The following is a 20,683-nucleotide window of genomic DNA, read 5'->3' as shown; positions in this document are numbered from 1 at the left end:
GCTGCAGCTGAAAAAAGGGAGAGAAAAAAAGGAGCGCGCAATAACAGCACTAACTCAGCTGTAACATCTGTAACAGAGACTTATAAACGACAGGAAGAAAAATAAAGAACTACATCGTAAGGTAATGAATTCATATGCTTTTCTCATCAGACGCTTTCTGATGTAGCAGACATCGGGTTTAAACACGTTGCCCTGCCGCGTCGTAAATATTTCACTGATGAAATCCTGTCGGAGTTTAACCAAACTATATACAGTCACATCCAAAGCCTCACGCAGCACGGCAGTCGTGTCAGTCGCTTCAGGAGTCATCTGGAGTTCTAGTGTGAAGAGTTTTGTTTCACTCACAAGAGTTTCCTCACACGCGGCGGATGCTACCGCTAAAGCTTTCACAAAGCTTAATAATTCATAATACATTTTTATTTTAAGATTTAAATCCTCTTTCCACAGGAAAACTAAGGTTTATAGTTTGCAACTTGTAACAACTTTTAGAGAGTGACATGTCTGCTGTTGTCTGTGTTGGTCACATGTTGTACATAATTATTACCACAGGAAAGCTGAAGCTACTAAGCTACACTTACTCTTTGTAAGCCGAGTTTACACTTAATCTCCTAATTTTTATACCTAATAATACAATTTCAGTGTTGTGTACATGAGACAACAATATTGACGAATTTATGGATCTCACCCTGTGATCGGTGATCTGCAAAATCGGGATCGGCCGATACTGGTTTTGGAGATCGGTGATCGCCCCTCAGAATCCTGATCGGTGCATCTCTATTCCTAGTGGGTGTCAGTTGAAACAGATTTCAATGCGGCCTCAGCCTGCATGGGGACAGTAACATGCATCCTTTCTTCAATTCTTATAAATCAAGCAAACTTACCTATCAATAATAAAAATTAGGACTGTCAGTTTAGCGCGTTAATTAGATGAATTAATTACACTTGTACTGTTCCATCCAGTGTGACTGTTGTCATATACTGGGATTCTCAGCCAGCTTAACTCTTCATGACACTACGACCTCCAAGGAACAGACAAAGTTGTGGTCGGACAAGTTTAATGTCACAAATTGTGAAACTGAAACACAAAGTACAGAAAATACAAATTAACGGCCGATACAAAAACGATGTCAGTTAATAACAGACATGGCTGATCTAGAATTCATAGATCTACGGCAGAGCAGCGTCCGCGAACGGATCTCGACCGTTATATTAACACATAACTATATAAAGTGTCAAACGGAACAGTTTACACTTGCACTCTAACAATGACAAATGTGCTCACTTATATTGCCACTTTGAGGATTAAAACAAACATGTGATCTGCGTTTATCATTGTGGAGCAGAAGAAGAAAACACTTCCGGTTATCTCACTTCATTTAACTCACTATGGGAAAATCCCAAAACAGATAAATAATGAACTATGCCCCCTACAGGCCTTAAAATGCTACTGCAAATGAAGGTTATAACAGTTCCAATACAACACTGCTAATTAACGCGTTATGAAAATTAACTCAATTAATTATGAGTGGAAAAATGCGTGAGTATTTTAAATGTGTCCCATTGAGGGAGCCGTAGTTCACTTGGCAGGTCACTTCCCTCCTGCTGCTGGTCAAACTAACAAAGCAGTGACAGACCTGGACGACTCAGGGGAGACTCAGCAAATCTTTGCTGGGGCCTTTGAACGGCAGGTTTATGTATAAAAAGAAAGAAGATGGGACTATCAACAAGAACGCGGTGATTTGTACATTTGGTAAAAAAGAATGTTCCTATCAGCGGAGCTGCTCCAGCCTGATTTATCATTTAAACACTAAACATGTCCGGACAAGTTCCACTGTAAACGTTACAGCTACTAGTACTTGAATTGCTGTATTGAGTCAGCTTTAGTTTGAATTTTGAATTTTGAATCTTTCAAATAAAAGACCATTTTTTCCAGTCATATGTTCCTCATTCAAGGTTGTTAAAAAAATACTGCTATAATATCGTATCGTTATCGTGACCTCAATATCGTGTATCGTACCGTATCGTTACATTAGTGTATCGTTACACCTCTAATAATGATAACTAATAATTGTAAAGCATTACAAACTGTAATACACAGTATTGTTTTGTATATTGTGTCTTTCAAATAAAAGACAATTTTTTCCAGTCATATGTTCCTCATTCAAGGTTTTAAAAAAAAAAATAAAAAAATACTGCTATAATATCGTAATTGTGACCTCAATATCGTGTATCGTACCGTATCGTGAGTGCATTTGCAAAAGAGTTTAATTCTGCTGAGGGCCTCCCACAAGGTAATTTCTCTTCTATTTGTTGTTGTGTTTCAGTGCCTTTAGCAGAGGAGTCTCCAGCCCAGAGGAGATCTCTGTCCTCCCGTTTGTCTGAGAAGGTCCAGGCTTGTCTCAGCTCCGACTGCCAGGAAGAAGACGACTTTCAGCCAGACAGGAAACGTCTTCGCAGTGCAGAGTACCAGGTATTTACACATGTTTGGTGTGCATCGGCGTACATTTGCACATTTGATGATCAGCATTAGAGGTTCACAGTCATGTGGGCACAGCTGCTTATTCATAATCTGGTTATTCCATAACATCAGAAGCAGCAGTGTGCCTTCGTTTTCTTCCCTCAGCTCCATTCATGTCCATTCAGCTGCCACATTGACTTGTTCATGTCTAGTTATGTGCATGTTTTCTTATACTCTCTGCTCTCCTCAGAGCCACAAGAGGCAGCGTCCACAGAAAGGAGTCATTTTCATAGACGATGAAGACGAGCTGGACGTAGAACCTTCGGTTCCTCCGAGCTGGATCCCAGCTATGAACAGCCAGAAGGCCGGTCTGTCCTCATCATACTGCGTAAGTACATTTTAGGCAGGACATTACCCCGGGAATATGGCTCCACTGACACCTGGCTGCATTGTTGTCCACCTACAGGACTGTCTCAGAAAATTAGAATATTGTGATAAAGTCCTTTTATTTTCTGTAATGCAAAAATGTCATACATTCTGGATTCATTACAAATCAGCTGAAATATTGCAAGCCTTTTATTATTTTAATATTGCTGATCATGGCTTACAGCTTAAGAAAACTCAAATATCCTATCTCAAAAAATTCGAATATTCTGGGAATCTAAATCTTAAGCTGTAAGCCATAATCAGCAATATTAAAATAATAAAAGGCTTGCAATATTTCAGTTGATTTGTAATGAATCCAGAATGTTTTTAATTGCATTACAGAAAATAAAGAACTTTATCACAATATTCAAATTTTCTGAGACAGTCCTGTATTTACTATTTAAATGTTAGCAAGTTACTTTACAACACCTACATTGTGATCCAACCTTTGACTTTTCAGTCTACTTGGATCAAGTTCTCACCATTTCTCATTTAGATTGCTTCACATTTTCTCTCTGCTACAATTCACAGCTAACAAAATAATTTTGTTTATCTTCTGGAAATTGGACCATGTGTTTATCATGAATTAGTATAAATAACTTAGAATTTTCTCCAGAACTGCAGTCTTCTTGCTCTCTCACTTGGAAATAAAAAAAAAATCTAATTTTCCAGATCACTGGCTAGAAATATTTGAACAAAGAAAACTCAACTGAATGTAAATAACAGTTTATCTCCCTGCATATCATAACAAACACAAATATTTTCTTCCTACTTCTCCGCTGTAACCGGTTCCTACAGACATTTGAAACCAAAGCCAAGATAAAAGCCAGAGCATCTTGTGTTGGGTAACATTTCTGGGAAAGAAGACGGCGCAAACTCTCTTTCACGGGGGGGGGGGGTTTTCAGGATTATTAATTGCATTAATTGTCTCTATCTTGCCTGAAACGGCGCTGCCAGTCTCACTCATGGGTATCACTCTCTTCTCATTACCACGCTGACTGCAGCTCAACATCTCCCCCTAGAGTCACTAATCAGTAACTACAACAACAATGAAGCGGTATCGGTGCGTGGTATCAAAGAATTTTTGCAAGTACGAGTATATGAGAGCAGTATCGGCCCCCCATACCGATACCAGTATCTTCTGACAAATGGTCAGGCGGCTCAGGTGAGGAAAGCAGTGCTTCCCTAACACTGTTTAGTGGTGCTGTTGTCCGTAGCTGGGTACATCCTTAGGCGGTGGAGGGATTATTGTTGGGATCTCAACCTCTCTGGTCAGGTCTTGTTGGGGAAGGCGGTGGATTGGCAGTCAAAGCTCATGTTCAGGAGGAATCGTGGGGGTTCTGTCCTGTCTGGAACGCTGGACCAGAGGTCTACCCTTCAGGGAGCAAGTGCCCCGCTGCTCTACCCCTGCTGTGCACTAGAGCCCTGTGCGGGACTGTTTTCTTCATCCTGCTCCCGCTGCATTTCTGACCAGCATGCTGGAGAATTTCCTCTGGGGCATTCACCCGGAAGTGAAAGGAAACGGCGCGTAGGGATGGGAATTGATAAGATTTTTTCGATTCCGATTCCATTTTCGATTCTGCTTAACGATTCGATTCTTTATCGATTCTCTTATCGATTCTCATTTGGAAAAAAGGAGAACAAACAATTTTAGTATCAACTTTGTTTTATATCTTTGAACAAAAAAATTTAAGTGAGGTCTTAAGACGCCCCCAGCCTCGGGCTCCTCGATGGTGAGCCAGGGGGTCCCCACAAAATTATTTGTAATATAAAATATGTATTTAATATAAAATAATAAAATAAATATTCTTCTGTAGAAATTGACTAAATACAACAAATTATTTTGTGGCAATTACACAAGAATGTCCAGTAACATGTTCAACACAACAAACTTAGTCACTGCTGGTAACATTCATCTATTCTGGCCTGATACTCTTCCCTGCCTTGATGAGAGGAGAAGCTAGCGGTAAATGCTGTTTAACTTTTCCATAGATGAGCTGACGAGCTGCAGCTGTGGCACGTCTGCGTGGCCGAGCGCGCAGCTCTTCTAAAGCATGATTTATGGTTCCGCGTTAAATCGACGCAGAGCCTACGGCGTAGGGTACGCGGGGACGCGCGCCGTACGGTGTGTGTCGCCGCGTAACCTACGCCGTAGGCTCTGCGTTGGTGTAACGTGGAACCATAAATCAGCCTTACCACACGCCGGCTGACTCTGCGCTCTCAGCGCATCAGCCGGCCGAGCCCTAACAGTTTCCCCCCTTTGTTGAAATGTCCACATTGCAAGTATTGTCGCCCTGTTGTCATCCTTTTTGGTAAAATGTAACCAAACTTTCGAGCGTTTATGCCACTTTGTCCCCATGTTCTCCTGCTGGGAGCGAATGCGCACATTGCGCAACGTGCTTGGTGACGTCATTCGCGCCCACTGGAATTGATAAGGGAATCGTTTGCGAAAAAGGCAAACGATTCCAAGGAATTGAAACACTGGGAACCGGTTCTTAACAAGAACCGGTTCTCGATTCCCATTCCTAACGGCGCGTGTTAAATAGTTGTTTAAACACCTTTTAAAAAGATTGCGAAAGAGATGGCAGAGGTCTCTTAGCTGCCATCTCTTGGCAGCTAATGATGCTGTAAGGACCAATCACCTCCCAGAATGCTGATATAACTGCAGAAACAGATCCAGGGCAGCAAACAGAGACGTATGAAATCGGTTTTATTTTTTCCCACATTCAGTTATTATTTTTTCAATTTTTGTTTTACATTTTTCAGAATTTGGTTTTTAGCATTTTATGCAAATGTAACCCCAAGACAGTATATAAAGCAATGAAATATAGATAATCTATGCAATTATAACTGAAAACAAGGTTTTCATACCTTTAAACACATTTAAAGGCAAAAACATGGCACAAGTTATTGTGGTGTCCAACAAAACATTCTTTTTTTGGGCATAAACAAAAAAATACCAAATGTTGTAAAATCGATCTTTAGGAATTAATATGAGAATTGATTTAGAATTGGAAAATCAATTTTTTGGCAGCACGGTGGCTTGTAGGTTAGCACTGTTGCCTCTCAGCAAGAAGGTTCCCGGTTCCACTCCCAGGCCCAGCAGGGTCTTTCTGTGTGGAGTTTGCATGTTCTCCCCGTGCTTGCGTGGGTTTTCTCCGGTTACTCCGGTTTCCTCCCACAGTCCAAAAACATGCATACTAGGTTAATTGGTGATTCTAAATTGCCTGTAGGTGTGAGTGTGAGTGTGTCTGGTTGTTTGTCTGTATATGTGGCCCTGTGATGGACTGGCGACCTGTCCAGGGTGAACCTGCCTCTCGCCTGAAAATAGCTGGGATAGGCTCCAGCAGACCCCCGTGACCCTGCAAAGGATAAAGCGGGTATAGATAATGGATGGATGGAATTTTTTCAAAACAGGCCTACCACATACTATATAGATTAATGATGTTTTTAGAGTATAAACATACAGAAAAGAATTAACATTAATCTTCAAATGGAAAAGTCCTGATCAGCAGAAGTGCAACAATGAGATGATGACATGGGTGGCTGCATCACACTGTAAGAAACTGTTTCTCTTTCTTCAAGCTCAAACCTTCTCTGACAGCCTGTGTTGTCACAGGCCTAATAACCTGTGTCATACAGGTGGAATAGGATTTTATCCTTTTTCTGAAATGGCATGTCCAAATATTGGATCAGTGTTGGATTTTGCTGAGCCCACCTTGCTGTTGTTTCCCAGGTGTGTTATACACATCCAGTATGATAAATAACCTTCAGAAACACTGTTTAACACGTTCATGGATCAGTAAGAGTAAATTGGATTAATGGGGTAAATTACAGCTGGTTTTAATTTATGAGCTCACTAAACTTATTCTGTCAACTTTAATTTTTTTCTTTTATTTGGAAAAGCCTTGATTTCACAGATTCAGATTTACATAGCGTCAAAATCACTTCAAGTAATTTTGTAAGTATTTTTGATCTCCTGTCTCTTCCCAGAATTTTCTTTGTAAAATATTTACATGGAACATGGCAAGATTCTCATCTTAAATATTACATACAGAAAATGACACACAAAGCGGAATGAGTAAAGATCGTGCTGTAGATTATATCAATATATCATATTACAAAACACATTTTGATCCCACTCCTTATTTTTTTCAAGTTAGCAGAAGTCCGACCTAATAGGTTTTATACTTAGACACATCTGGTCAAATTTCTCCTCGATTTTTAGAAAGAATGACAACTTTTCCATTCCATATATTTCATATATTATTCCTATCCATTCATCTCTAGTGGGGGATTCAGGTTTTAACCACCTCCTTGTAACAGCTTTTTTGAACGCTGCAAGGAGTATCTGTAGCAGTTTCTTATCTTTATTCCACCCCTCAAATTGGATGTCACCCATATAACAAACCGGTAAGGAATTTTGACTCCAAATATATTATTAATGTGTTTGTGAATTACCCCCAATAGGGTACAATAACCTTGCAATCCCATGGAAGTGATTGTCTTCCTGAGTCCCACACTTTCTCCAGCAATCATTACTGCTTCCCTGGTGTTGCTTTTGTAGGGGTGTAATAAAAAAACCTTACAATGTTTTTCCAACAGAATTTTCCCCATGTAGATGAGTTAGTGGAATTCCGTTGATTCTGTCAACTTGATTGTGTCACATTGTGGTGTGACCACTGGGTGGTGATGTGCTCCAGCAAACTGCCAGAGTCTCACCGCTTCAGACCTGAATAGACTTTAAATAAGAGACTGACCATTAGACTTCTTTATTGGATAAAACGGCATAAAACAGTATTGGATGCTCAGTCAACTTAAGAAAAAGGTGTCTCCAGTTTCTTTTAATGTTATTTTTTTTATGTTGAATTTCATTTAATATAAAGATACGTTTTTCATATATTGTTTATTAGGGGCTGTTAAAGACTGAGTTGCCGTTGTCCTCCTTTAAATATTTATAACACAAGTATTTAATACAGAATTAAATGCAATGCAAGCTCAGGAATCGCCCCACTGATTTTCCAAATAGTATACAAGTGCTTTACTTCCTGAACTGCTCCCAAAATGACTGTCTGCCGGGTCTGTGTTGAAGTACTGATCCCAACCAAGGTTCATGAGGATGCACTGGAGCAGGCGATGGCCCGCGTCCTCAGGGATGTGCAGCATTGTTGTGACGGTGTCTGCATCAGTTACTATTCAAATAGAGTAACTATGCTTGACATATGATAGCAGAGCCACTTTGCTGCTTCTGAAGATGGTTATAGTAAAATGTTAGAAGCACCACAAAGTTAGTTTAACCCGTCTGCAAACAATTGCTTGCTGTAAATGACAGTTGTCAGTCGGGAATTAATGCCTTAAAAGTTTTTAATTAGTTTTTAATAACACCCCAAGTCACATATTTTCTTGTCTCTGGAGTTTTTCAATCTATCACGTTATTTTTAAATGCATGTGTCCAGTAAATAAAAATCCACTGCAGTTTGTTTTAGTGCCAACTCATGACAAACATATTCTTGAAGTACTTTACAAATGTCATTCATTATTGTTCGATTAAAATTCAGTTATATTCCAGTTAATATAATACTTATAATGTTGTTCAATTCAATTTTATTTATATAGCGTCTAATACAACAGATGTTGTCTGTAGACGCTTTCCAGAGATCCAGAACATGAACATGAACATGAACATGAACATAAACATAAACCCCCGAGCAATTATTATATAAACAATGGCAGGTAAAATCTCCCCTAGTGGGAGAAAAACCTTAAGCCAAACAGTGGCAAGAAAAACTCCCCTTTAGGAGGGAAGAAACCTTGAGCAGGACCAGGCTCATAAGGGGGGACCCTCCTGCCGAAGGCCAGACTGGGGGAGTCAGGGACGTCAGCAGCACACAGCAGGCAGGTGGAAGCAACAGCGGGATGACCAGAGGGGGGGGGGGGGGGGGGCGTCAGCAGCACACAACAGTCATGTGGAAGCAGCAGCGGGATGACCAGAGGGGGGGGTGCAGGCAGGCGGAAGCAGCCACATCAGACATCCACGTAGGCAGGTGGAAGCAGCAACGGGATGACCGGGGATGGGGGGGAGGGCCGGGAACACAGGCCAGAACGCAGCTCCCGAGGCTCCAGCCTGCAAACATGCACAAAAGAGAGAGAGAAAAAAAAAAGGGGGGGCGGCACAAGAAACTACAGGAACGATGGACAAAAATGATAACTATGAGATATTTATAATAAATAAAAATGGTAATGGAGAAGAGAGGCAGGGGAAAGGAGAGGAGAAGAAGGGTGAGAGGCACCGCCCAGCGGATCATGTCGGTGCCCCCCTGCAGCATAAGCCTATAGCAGCATATCTACCGCGAAGCTATATTTAAGACTAACTATTATAGTTTTGTTCTATAGCTGCGACTATGACTACTGACTCTAACACACTAGAGTTTACACTACCTAGAGATTGTTCATTGTAAAAAAACAGCCTAGCTAAGGTACTTACTGAATTGTTCCTGTGATCATCTTCCCCAACGTCCAAATGTTGCACGAGGTCAGGAGGAACGGCGCCATATGACCTATTAACTAGAACAGGGGTCGGCAAACCCAAAATGTTGAAAGAGACATATTGGACCAAAAACACAAAAAAACAAATATGTCTGGAGCCGCAAAACATTAAAAGTCTTTTAGAATGAAGGAAAATGGCGAAAGGCGAAATGTAGAGAAAAAAGTCAAGATTTTGAGAAAAAAGTCAAAATGTTGAGAAAAAATTGAAATGTCGAGGAAATAGTCAGAATTTTGAGAAAAAAGTCGAAATGACGAGAATAAAAAGGAAAGGGAAAAAGGAAGAAAAAAGAGAAGAGAAGAAAAAAAAGAGAAGGAAGGAGAAAAAAAGGAAGAAAAAAAAGTCAAACATTATTGAAAAAGCTCCAGGGAGCCACTAGGGCGGCGCCAAAGAGCCGCGGGTTGCCGACCCCTGAACTAGAAGAAACACCCAGTAGAACCAGACTCATGAAGGATGGCCATCTGTCTCCACTGATTACTTAGGAAGCCTTTTTATCACCTCAGTTTTTAGATATTTTTGTGTCACATTCATCCTCATGGCCACTGGAGATGACGAGTGGCCACGAGGATAACTGCTGAGATAACTGCCACATTTATAGCCGGTGACATGATGAATTCATCACTCCCAAACTCATGAAACATGGTTCCGCTTTAATAATTATGGAATTGTAATTTAATTGTAATTTGTTTATTTCAAAACAGGGACAGTGCACAATAAGACATTAATGTTGTACAAGAGAATATGCATTGTGCCAGGTTGTAGCAGCTTGCTATTTTCCACCTGTAGTCCCTGGGCAGGTTGATGGAATAGTACATAAAAATTAGTATAGTTAGGGTAACCATAGGGAATGGTTTATATAAGTGTTTCAGCCTTTATTAATCTGCTCTGGTCAGTATTGCCACTCGTATACATTTTCATTCAATCCATTTTTCTTGGTTTAAGTTTTGTTACTTCCAGTCTTCATGAAGCTGAACATTTTAGTTTTGCTGAGGTCAGTGACTACGAACTATTAATCAAGTTCCTGACTTTATTACTGACGCATCACTTATCAGGTAGTTGACCTTGCTGTACAGGACTGTCTCAGAAAATTAGAATATTGTGATAAAGTTCTTTATTTTCTGTAATGCAATTTAAAAAAAAAAAAAAAAAAAAAAAAAAAAAAAAAAAATGTCATACATTCTGGATTCATTACAAATCAACTGAAATATTGCAAGCCTTTTATTATTTTAATATTGCTGATTACTGCTTACAGTTTAAGATTAAGATTCCCAGAATATTCAAATTTTTTGAGATAGGATATTTGAGTTTTCTTAAGCTGTAAACCATGATCAGCAATATTAAAATAATAAAAGGCTTGCAATATTTCAGTTGATTTGTAATGAATCCAGAATGTATGACATTTTTGTTTTTGTAATTGTATTACAGAAAATCACAATATTCTAATTTTCTGAGAAGGTCCTGTATATTAAAATGTTGTCTTAATCTCAAAACGTGTTGCACTTTCCTGGAGCCTGTCTCTGCAGGTGCACCAGGTGTCTCAGGTAATCCCATGTTCTGTGAGGTATCAGGATGTGGTTTCTGGTGAATAATCCATGGTCTGGGGTTTTTCTGAAGGTCCCCAAAAACCATCGTGTTACCCCGAAAACAGGCCAGTCCAGCAGTAGCTGGAACCCAGCTCACAGGAGGGGGGTAACTCTCCCCACGGCACCTTAACCTGTCACAGGTGCGGAGCTGGGATTGAGGGCCGCGGATTGTGAGAGGTGGAAAAGGAGGAGGAGGGAAAGTGAAGTCGAAAAAGCGCGTTTGTCTCCGGTTTCACTTCAGCTACATGACCTGGGCTCTTTTGTTCCCCGAGCGCTGACTGATGGCCTGAATGGCTCTCTTTGAAGCAAGCTCCAGTTTTAATTAAGAGGGTTTGCCTCTCTTGGGCCGCTGATCTGTGAAAGCCACAGGGATAAATATTGAATGGGGTTCACCCGCTGGTTACTGCGCCTGAGGGATAAACAGGTGCTTTGGAGGGCAGATATTTGCTCGGGCCCCTGCCTGCAAAGTGGTCACATAAAAAGGAGGGGGTGTGGGGTATCATGTCTTCCTAAGGCATTGGCCATTTGAAGCCCTCCCTTATTGGTAGGAATTCCAAGCCCTCCAAAGCTGTGGAATGAGAAGCAAATTGGCGTCCACTGAGAGGCGCCAGTGATAACTTAGTGATCCATTGCCTGCGGCCCCTGCGTAGCCTCCAACTGGCCCCCTGGAGTGTGAGATTTCCATCTCTCAGGTGTTGGCCAGGAGTAAAGCAACAGAGAGCTACCTGTGAATATTCTGAGGTGTTCAGTAACACCACTGACCTCTTGTCAGTGCAGATAAGCTGCAGCCGCTGAATGTGGCACCCTTCCACTTTGGCTGTAGCCAGACCTCGGAAAACGTACTAAACCTCTGCTAAATCCATGTAGGAGATACCTGCAGGAACTTAGCGGGATGCAAAGAACCTCTCCTTTCCCACACTTTAATTTATGAACAGTAAACTATTCCTGCTTGTAAAAGAAGTTTGACTTCTGAAACAACAGGACTGTCACTGGTGGCAGCGGGACACGGAGCCTTTTCTCTGTTCTGAAAGGACCAATAGATTCCCGTTGCAAGCGGAGCTGGCGTCCCGCGGACCCCCTTTGCCAGTTATCTGCATTCTTTTCAAGGGGGTGTCTGCTCTGTGCTGTGGGGCCAGGCTTGAAACCTTGTTGTCTTGGCATCTTGTGAGGCAGCTGCGTAAAAGGATACTCTTGTTTCAGCTGTTTCCTGCTGCAGCTTTTGACAAGGGCCTCTATTCATCAGCTTGCCCTTCGACATCCCCCCCCACCCCCCACCTGCCAATGAATAAGTAATTATTGGCCATCTTGGGGCAGGATATTTGGATGGCTCTATTAAATGTGGCAGCAGCAGGTAAGGTGATCGGGCCCTCGGCCCAGGTTGTAGAGCGTAACTGTTTCAGAGGAGAAGGGTAACCTGAACTGGTGTTGGGGCCCTGTAGCACCTCTGTTTATTTTTCACATGGACTCGGGGCTCGTTATCCGTTTTAACTCCGAGACGCGGCTCTCCAAGGGCTGAGTCTGGTCTACACTTCACCACACATTGTAATATTTGATGGGTAAACATGCTTGGAAAATCTGAGCCGCGGGTAACTTGAGCCGCTTGTCTGTCATTAGACGTGCTCCCATGATTAGTGGGGATGCATGGCATCACATACCAGTCATTTTAGCGGTATTTTAGGGGAGTTTTCAGGTAATTTGTCAGGGCCTGGGGAGAAATGTGGCTGCCAGACCGGGCAGTTGTGTTTATTTAATACAGGCAAAAAAAACCAACAGCAAACAAACTCTTCAAAACTGATGCTATCCAGTCGACAAGGTTGAGTCATATTTGGTTGTCAAGTGAATTTGAAGGTAATCATAGAGGAATCTTCTCCCTCTCAAGCGGTTGATGCAGATGGAGCCCGTCCTGTCTCCCCAGTATCGGCTACTCCGGTTATCTTAGCAAGGCTGCTTTCCACTAATTGGCATTTCATTAATTATACTTAGGGATAGGCGGTATGGACTAAAAAATGTATCACGATAAATTCTGGCATTTATCCCGATAACGATAAAAATTACGATAAAAGAAAAAAATACCTTTGGAGCCCCCAAATCACTGCTCTAAAAGAATACTAAATGCTACTAAACTACACCAATTATTACACCACTCTGGTGGAGACCTCAGCAGCAGCTGTTATATATAATAATATGTTATATATAATAATATATAATGTAAAATATATAATAAATTACTTGTATTGCCATCCTTTGCACTCAGTTTTTTTGCAGACTCTGCATATAATAGATATCCTCGTCACTCTTTTTAAATCCAAACCTGTTCCAGATAACGGAGCTGGAGCCTCGTTTAACAACGAGCTCCTCGCTCTCAGATCTGCCTTCCACCATGTTTGTTAAGGCTGATTTATGGTTCTGCGTCGTCGCAGTCGTCGCAGAGCCTACGTCGTAGGGTACGCGGCGACACGCACCATACGTTGCGCGTCGCCGCGTACCCTACGGCGTAGGCTCTGCGTCGATTTAACGCAGAACCATAATTCAGGCTTTACACAAAAACACCTCAATGGGAATTTATCGTTTTTACCGCGAGATGACAAATTCTTACCGTGGGGAATTTTTTTGACGGTATATCATGAACGGGAAAATATCGCCCATTCCTACTTATTGTACTCTATTACAATGGGGCAGAAATTTAATAATTGGAGTTATAATTTGTCAAATGTGACAATTGTGACATTTGAGTATAATTTAATTAATAATTGTTTATAATTCTATTGAATTAGGGTTGCACCAATTTACTTTTTTTTTTTTGTAAATTGGTGCAACCCAAATTCCTCTTTAAGGAAATGCTTATGAGGGAAGTTTATGCTGAAGTCTGTGATCTTTTCTGCCATGCGATGGAAATATTCCCTTAAATTTAACAACTTTGCAAGTTTTTTCTCTCAACAATTTGTGGTATCCTTAAAAGTTAAACGTGAAGGTTAGCTTTGTCAATCTGTTTTAGTGACATTTTATCAAAATATTACTCTATTAGAGGGCTTTTTACCAAAATAAACAGCAGTTGAGTAAAAACTACGCTTTGTTAGAACAGTAATAGTAATAGTAAGGTCATCTTATGGGATATTTGGCAAATCTGGGAACTAAATCGTTACCAAGAAATTTCTTCACCAATGTGTTTCTAAAGGTGTCTAATAACATGTCCTAAAAAGTTGAAATTCAACTCCTGGGGGAAACTTTGTAAAAAAAACTGCACAAAGTTGGGTTACCAATAACCAATTTTCGAAAATTTGAAAATGCTTAATTTGGCCTTAAATAACTTGCGAGGGATCAAACTAGGGGTTTTTCAATATTCTGAGTTCATTGCAAGTATTTATTTTTCACTACAACCATTCCTTAGAGGAAAAACGGCCACGCCCACTTTCCCAGGTCATTGTTCATGACTTGTGCAATGCCCCCCACTCACACATAGCATATGTAAAAAAAGAAAAAAAGATAATAGTTTATTCTTTATTGTTTGACATGATGAATAGGCCAAGTCAGTGTTTAGTGATGGTTGCTGTAGTTGTTTTTGCATTCAACGTGAGGACGTTTTGAGTTAACATTAGGACCAAACATGCTGGATCCATTTGCATCCCTTTTCTTTGTTGATCATGGATGGACCTAATATACTGCTTTTACCTGGATGCTGGACATCTTTGCAGCTTCAGGTCATCATCAGTATGCCAAAGGTGCACGGCTGTACTGTCAACTGATGAAGGAACTGGAAACTTTGCCTGGTTACAAAGAGACCATTGAACGTTTCACTGCCCATGGGAACCATATTGTCCGGTATTCCAGCCACGATTGGTCTGGCACCTGGTGTGACATCTGCATTGAGTAGACCTTAAAGGTATAGTCCATGATGTTGGAGAGCTAGCAAGATTTGAAAGTGGCACCTCCTCTAAGCCCCACCCCCTCCTCTAAGCCCCGCCCCTCCTCCCCTTCCCGTCAGCGCTCCGTCCAAAGCCACTCCCCCACAAACTTTGGGGAATGCGCATTTGCAGGAGTCGAGTTTTCCAAGACATTTTGGACAGCACATTTTCAACAAAACTACCCCATGTCTCATTCACCTGTAAGCGAGGCCGGTTTTAGGGGGGGGCAGGGGGGGCTGTGCCCACCCAAACATGCATCCTGCCCACCCAATCAAAGTTATGGGGATCCTTTATTTTTTTATAATAAATTTTTTTTATAAATATAAAAAAATATCACAGAATATCTGTACCATTTCTGATTGGGTGGGCACTGCCAATCATTTTTAGACACAACAATGAACGCATACCGCAAAAGTTGTGTCTCGGCGGAGGGACCCGACATCCCAGCAAAATGAGCACAACACAGAAGTGTTCAGAACAGCACACAGAGCACACACTGAAGGCTGATTTATGGTTCCGCGTTACACCAACGCAGAATGGTGCGTGTCGCCGCGTACCCTATGGCGTACCCTACGTCGTAGCCGTGGCTCCAGAGCCTGTACAGCACCGCAGCGCACCGCCACCCGCACCGCCAGTAGGTCCCCAGTAGCGGACAATCTGCACCGCAGAATCGCACTTTCGCTTTCTTTTTTTAGCCTTTTTAGCAGGACGAGCCATTACAACGACGTGACCGCCCGACCGTGAGCCGGCAGTGAAGCCGGGAGCGGTGGGGGCCCTCTAATGTCAGGCCGCGGTTGCCAGTCGGTCTGGAGGAGCGGGAGGGGGGGGTTACACTGGGACACTCTGAGCCGAGGAGGACCCGTGGGAAGTGGAGACGGGGGGCTGGAGGCAGCTGGAAGCAGAGTGCGTGCATGGGACAGAGGGGGACGTGGGCGGGACTTAAAATGAAGGCATCTGATTGGTTCTTTCCCCCCTGCCAATTCTCTGGTCCTCTGACCAATCCGTGCCATTCGGTGTGCAAAAAACAGATTGGTCAGAGTTTTTACAGGATTAAAGCTGTCAGAGAGGTCAGATTTTTTTCTTTCCTTTTTCTGAACACATTATTCACTGGCTACTCTCAGGGTGGAAGGACCATTTCACCCAGTATAACAATAAATGTTTTTGAATACGATTACAGACTATACCTTTAATGAAGGCGGCCAAATCAGAAGGTGGACTGAGCAGAGGGAGGATGAGAAGCAGTGATTCTGGCCACAAGTGCTGGGTGCTCACACTCAGCCACTTCTCTAATATCAACAAGCATATGGAGGAAAGTGTAAACCAACATGCTCCAGTCTACATAGACCTTGGGAAAACCCAGATGAAGCGTGATGCAGAGGCAGTTAAACTTGCCCTCCAATGGTTTGAGGAGAAAAACCCATTTGACCATGGACGCAACAAAGAGATGCTTGTATCTTTCTCTACAGGATTCACAAGCACAGCAGATGACCCAGTCTATGCTGAAAGAGCAGCTGAAGTAGGGAGAGAGATGCAGAAGAAGCTGGATGGACAGTCAGCGACATCAACAATGGAGGTGAAGTCAAAGGTGCAAGCCCTTTCTTCTCTGAGAAAGATCCCTAAGATCAACGAAAAGAAGAACCTTGACTCACTGAAGTTGTTTAACCGACTAATCATTTTTGCCCAACGGGATATGACGGTTGAGACAAGCTTGAAGTATGAGCTGACTCCTGTCCCATTGTCCCTTTTCAGCAACAGAGATCATAAAATGAACAAGGCAAACAAAGCAGGCTTTTCCAAGTCTAGCCTGAAAGAGTTGACTGATCCCCTTGACCTCACTAAACAACCCTGCTCCACTTTGGTGGTTGAAGGTGGGTGGCTTCTTTACATGGTGAAGTGGGAACTTCAAGGTCAGACTTGGCAGGAGATTGACAACAGTTACCTAAGCTACCTGCAGCATCTTGGCCGTAACTGTCAAAAGATCATTGTGGTCTTTGATGGCTATAACAGATCGCCAAAAGATCATGACCACTACGAGTTATGCAGCGTCCGCAGTTATGCGGTCGGTGTACCGGACCATCGTGGTGAAGAAGGAGCCGAGTCGAAAGGCGAAGCTCTCGATTTACCGGTCAATCTACGCACCTACCCTCACCTATGGTCATGAACTTTGGGTAGTGACCGAAAGGACAAGATCGCGGATACAAGCGGCCGAGATGAGTTTCCTCCGCAGGGCAGCTGGACGCTCCCTTAGAGATGAGTTTCCTCCCTTAGAGATGAGTTTCCTCCTCAGGGTGGCTGGACGCTCCCTTAGAGAGGAGTTTCCTCCGCAGGGTGGCTGGACGCTCCCTTAGAGATAGGGTGAGGAGTTCGGTCACCCGGGAGGAGCTCGGAGTCGAGCCGCTGCTCCTTCACATTAAGAGGAGTCAGCTGAGGTGGATTGGACATCTGTACCGGATCCTCCTGGACGCCTCCCTAGGGAGGAGTTCCTGGCATGTCACTCCTCCCTAGGGAGGTGTTCCAGGCATGTCCCTCCGGGAGGAGACCCCGGGGAAGACCCAGGACACGCTGGAGAGACTATGTCTCTCGGCTGGCCTGGGAATGCCTCGGACTCCCCTCGGAAGAGCTGGAGGAAGAGGTGGAGGAAGAGCCGGAGGAAGAGCCGGAGGAAGAGCCGGAGGAAGAGCTGGAGGAAGTGTCTGGGGTGAAGGAAGTCTGGGCATCTCTGTTCAGACTGCTGCCCCCACGACCTGGGAACGGATAAGCGGCGGACGATGGATGGATAGCTATGACTACTTTAAAAGTGATGGCATTGATGAGGAATACTCAGACATTGACTCATAAAGCATTCCACAAGGGGGATCACTGTTTGCTCTGACTAATGTGAAACGAATTGTAATAAATGCAATCTTATGTAAATGCAAAAAATGGTGTGGCAGTTTTTCCACTAAGGAATGGTTGTAGTGAAAAATAAATGCTATAAATGAACTCAGAATCATAAAAAACCCCTACTTTGACCCCTCACAAGTTGATTAAGGCCAAATTAAGCATTTTCGATTTTTCAAAAATCGGTTATTGGTACCCTGACTTTGGGTAGTTTTTTATGAGGTTTCCCCCAGGAGTTGAATTTCAACTTTTTAGGACATGTTATTAGACACCTTTAGAAAGACATTGGTGAAGAGATTTCTTGGTAACGATTTAGTTCCCAGATTTTCAGACGCTTCCCTTACTATAAATAGTAAACCTTTAAAAAAAAAAATCAACAAAAAACTCTTTAGTTCAGTCTTTGCAAAGTTAATAGTATCACACTATCAGTAACTGCTATGAGCCTTCATTCAACAAATGTTTTCTATTTAGAGACATTTTTGGCCATTTTTCCTATCATTAATCTTTAGCCATAAAATTCAGATACGTCATATTTGAATCTTGTCACAACTCTGTGAAAGTGTGCTTGAATAATGTTGTTTGATGCCATTTGGGGCTTGTTGTAACACTTGTAACACAGTCAGTACTGAAGATACAGACAGATGAGACTAAAAAGTGACTGGTACTTTCATGTATAGTCTGGATCAAAGTTGGAAGTGAAACTAATCAAGACAAATACAGATCCAGAATTCCAGGGCCAGCATGTCACTTTTGGCATCACTTCCGATTCGTGTTTCCCCATGGTGGAAAATGGACGGATCATCTCCATATTGCTCCTGGAGGACATTTCAGGGCTTTCTTTGTTTATGAGGATGTCTTTGGTTTGAATTTTAAGTGCATCTGCTCCTTTAGACAAGGAGCCACCTCAAACATGGAGGGTGTCACACTGTCTGACTGCTGGCCTGAGACAACTTTCTTCTATTAACAACTCATCTTCCAGATTTCCTGAGTAGTTGGGGGACGTCTTTATGTTTTTAATGCAGAATTAAAGTGTGTCCATAGGGCTGGGCGATATGGCAAAAAAAGTGATCACGATTTTTTTTCCCATATTGAACGATCTCGATTTTTAATCACGATTTTTAAAATCAGAAGATCCCCCCTCCCTTCTGGAATAAAATAGAAAGAAACCAGAGATTAGTTTTTTTTTCTATTAACAAATAAAGCAAATAGCATGTTTTAACAAGAGCCATATAGAAAATGGCACAACAAACAGGTAGTTTTAAGCAGTTTAAAAAAGTTTCAAGTAGTTTTAGCAGACAAAAAATTTTTTCATGATCATTTAAAATGTAAACCAACCAAAACATGCGGTTGTTCACAGTTTTTCATTTATTTTGCCATTTTTTTTTTCACAATTGCATAGATAAAATTGCAATGACATTTTTAACAACACACACATGCACGCACACACACACCCATGTCGGGGCCGCGGAGTTTCTGTATGAAGTCGGCGGTGATCAGATCAGTCATTTGTGTACAAGCAGAGCGAATCACAACTTTAATGAGTGCGATTCAGTTTGACATTATTGTCAGTCTATGAGAAAAACATTTAATTTTATTAAAATCTAAAAATAATATTTATAGGCTAAAAAAATAAGCGTCATTAAAGTAGCCGGCTGGACCTAATCGAGTAGTCGGCTATATGGCCGGCGCTTGTGGAAAGCCCTGCTTTAAGGAACGGACCAGAATTATGCATGGAATGATGAATAAATGTAAAACACAGAGCTACGTACGTCTCCCGTCTGGATCCTTACCGACTGCCGCGGCATCTCATGCGCATGATCAATTAATGCAGACAGCGCGGTGCCAGGAAAGCGGGTTGTGATTGGTTGTCGTGCACTTTGCTGCAGCATGTTTTGCACGTGATCGAGAAAGTAGACCCACAGCTGATCACCGTGATCGAACTTAATTTGATCGCGATCACAAATCGAGATCGTATAATCGCCCAGCCCTATGTGTCCATGATGCTTTTTTTTTTTTTTTTGAGGAGAAATGACTTTGTTGCTGCCCAACTCGACATCCCACCGTCGTCTGCAAGCCTCCCCGTGCGTGAGAGCCGTTCACACCCACGAGCTGTCCTAGTTGAGCAAGGGCTGGAGACATGATTCCTTCTCTCCAGGAGAAATGATCCTGGTGCTTGCTGGACACGCTCGGATGGTGTTAGGGTTTCTTATCTCTTAGTTCTTGACACTGCGGTGCAGTGTTCTTTCAGGTGCAGTAGTTGTAGTGCCAGTTCTCTTATGGCGCTTTTCCACTAGTACCTACTCAGACCAACTCGACTCGCCTCAGTTTGGTTCTTCTCCACTAGAGGTCTAACGTGCAGAGTAGATACTTTTCTGTATCTATTCTGTTGAGGTTCTAAGCTGCTGAGTCGGCTGTATCTGACATCATCACACTACAGGCCACTGATTGGTCGGGGGGTTGGAGTCAGATGTCTGAGTCAGGAGGAGGAAATCAGTGAAAGACTCTGACAGCTTCTGGTTCATTTTATTCAACCAGCAACAGCAGCAAAAGTCTGTTTCTGATCCAACTCTGAGGTGCAGATGTTCATAAACCTGGTGCTGAGGAGAGAATTAAAAAGGATCTAGACGGAGATAAGGAACGACCAGATCTCCCAGGAGCTCTGTCTCTTCATAGATGCTCACGGCTCCAGCTGACTTTTCAGCAGCGCAGAGACAAACTAAAAAACAAAAAGCTTCTCTCACTCTCATTTTTTAACTTGATATTGAACACGAGCCACAGACCCAGCAGCACATCTATCATCTCCTCCAGGTTCTACATCTTTAGTGTTGTCTTCTTAGACCCCGTCCACACGTAGCCGGGTATTTTTAAAAACGAATATTTCCCTCCTCCG

The 20,683-nt window shown here is 42.4% G+C and overlaps 1 protein-coding gene across 1 annotated transcript in view; it reads left to right on the top strand.

Moving 5' to 3' along the window:
• brip1 (BRCA1 interacting helicase 1) overlaps window positions 1-20,683 on the top strand; it is a 101,012-nt gene that overhangs the window by 10,820 nt on the left and 69,509 nt on the right. Inside the window, exons 4-5 of the mRNA XM_061718696.1 lie at window positions 2,325-2,470; window positions 2,709-2,846. Coding sequence (XP_061574680.1) covers window positions 2,325-2,470; window positions 2,709-2,846 — 284 coding nt within the window. The remainder of the gene's footprint in view (window positions 1-2,324; window positions 2,471-2,708; window positions 2,847-20,683) is intronic.

The sequence above is a fragment of the Cololabis saira genome, chromosome 4, assembly GCF_033807715.1.
Source record: "Cololabis saira isolate AMF1-May2022 chromosome 4, fColSai1.1, whole genome shotgun sequence".
Lineage (NCBI taxonomy): Eukaryota > Metazoa > Chordata > Actinopteri > Beloniformes > Belonidae > Cololabis > Cololabis saira.
Note: the sequence above shows the minus strand (reverse complement) of the source record. Positions and strands in the feature narration are given on the sequence as shown.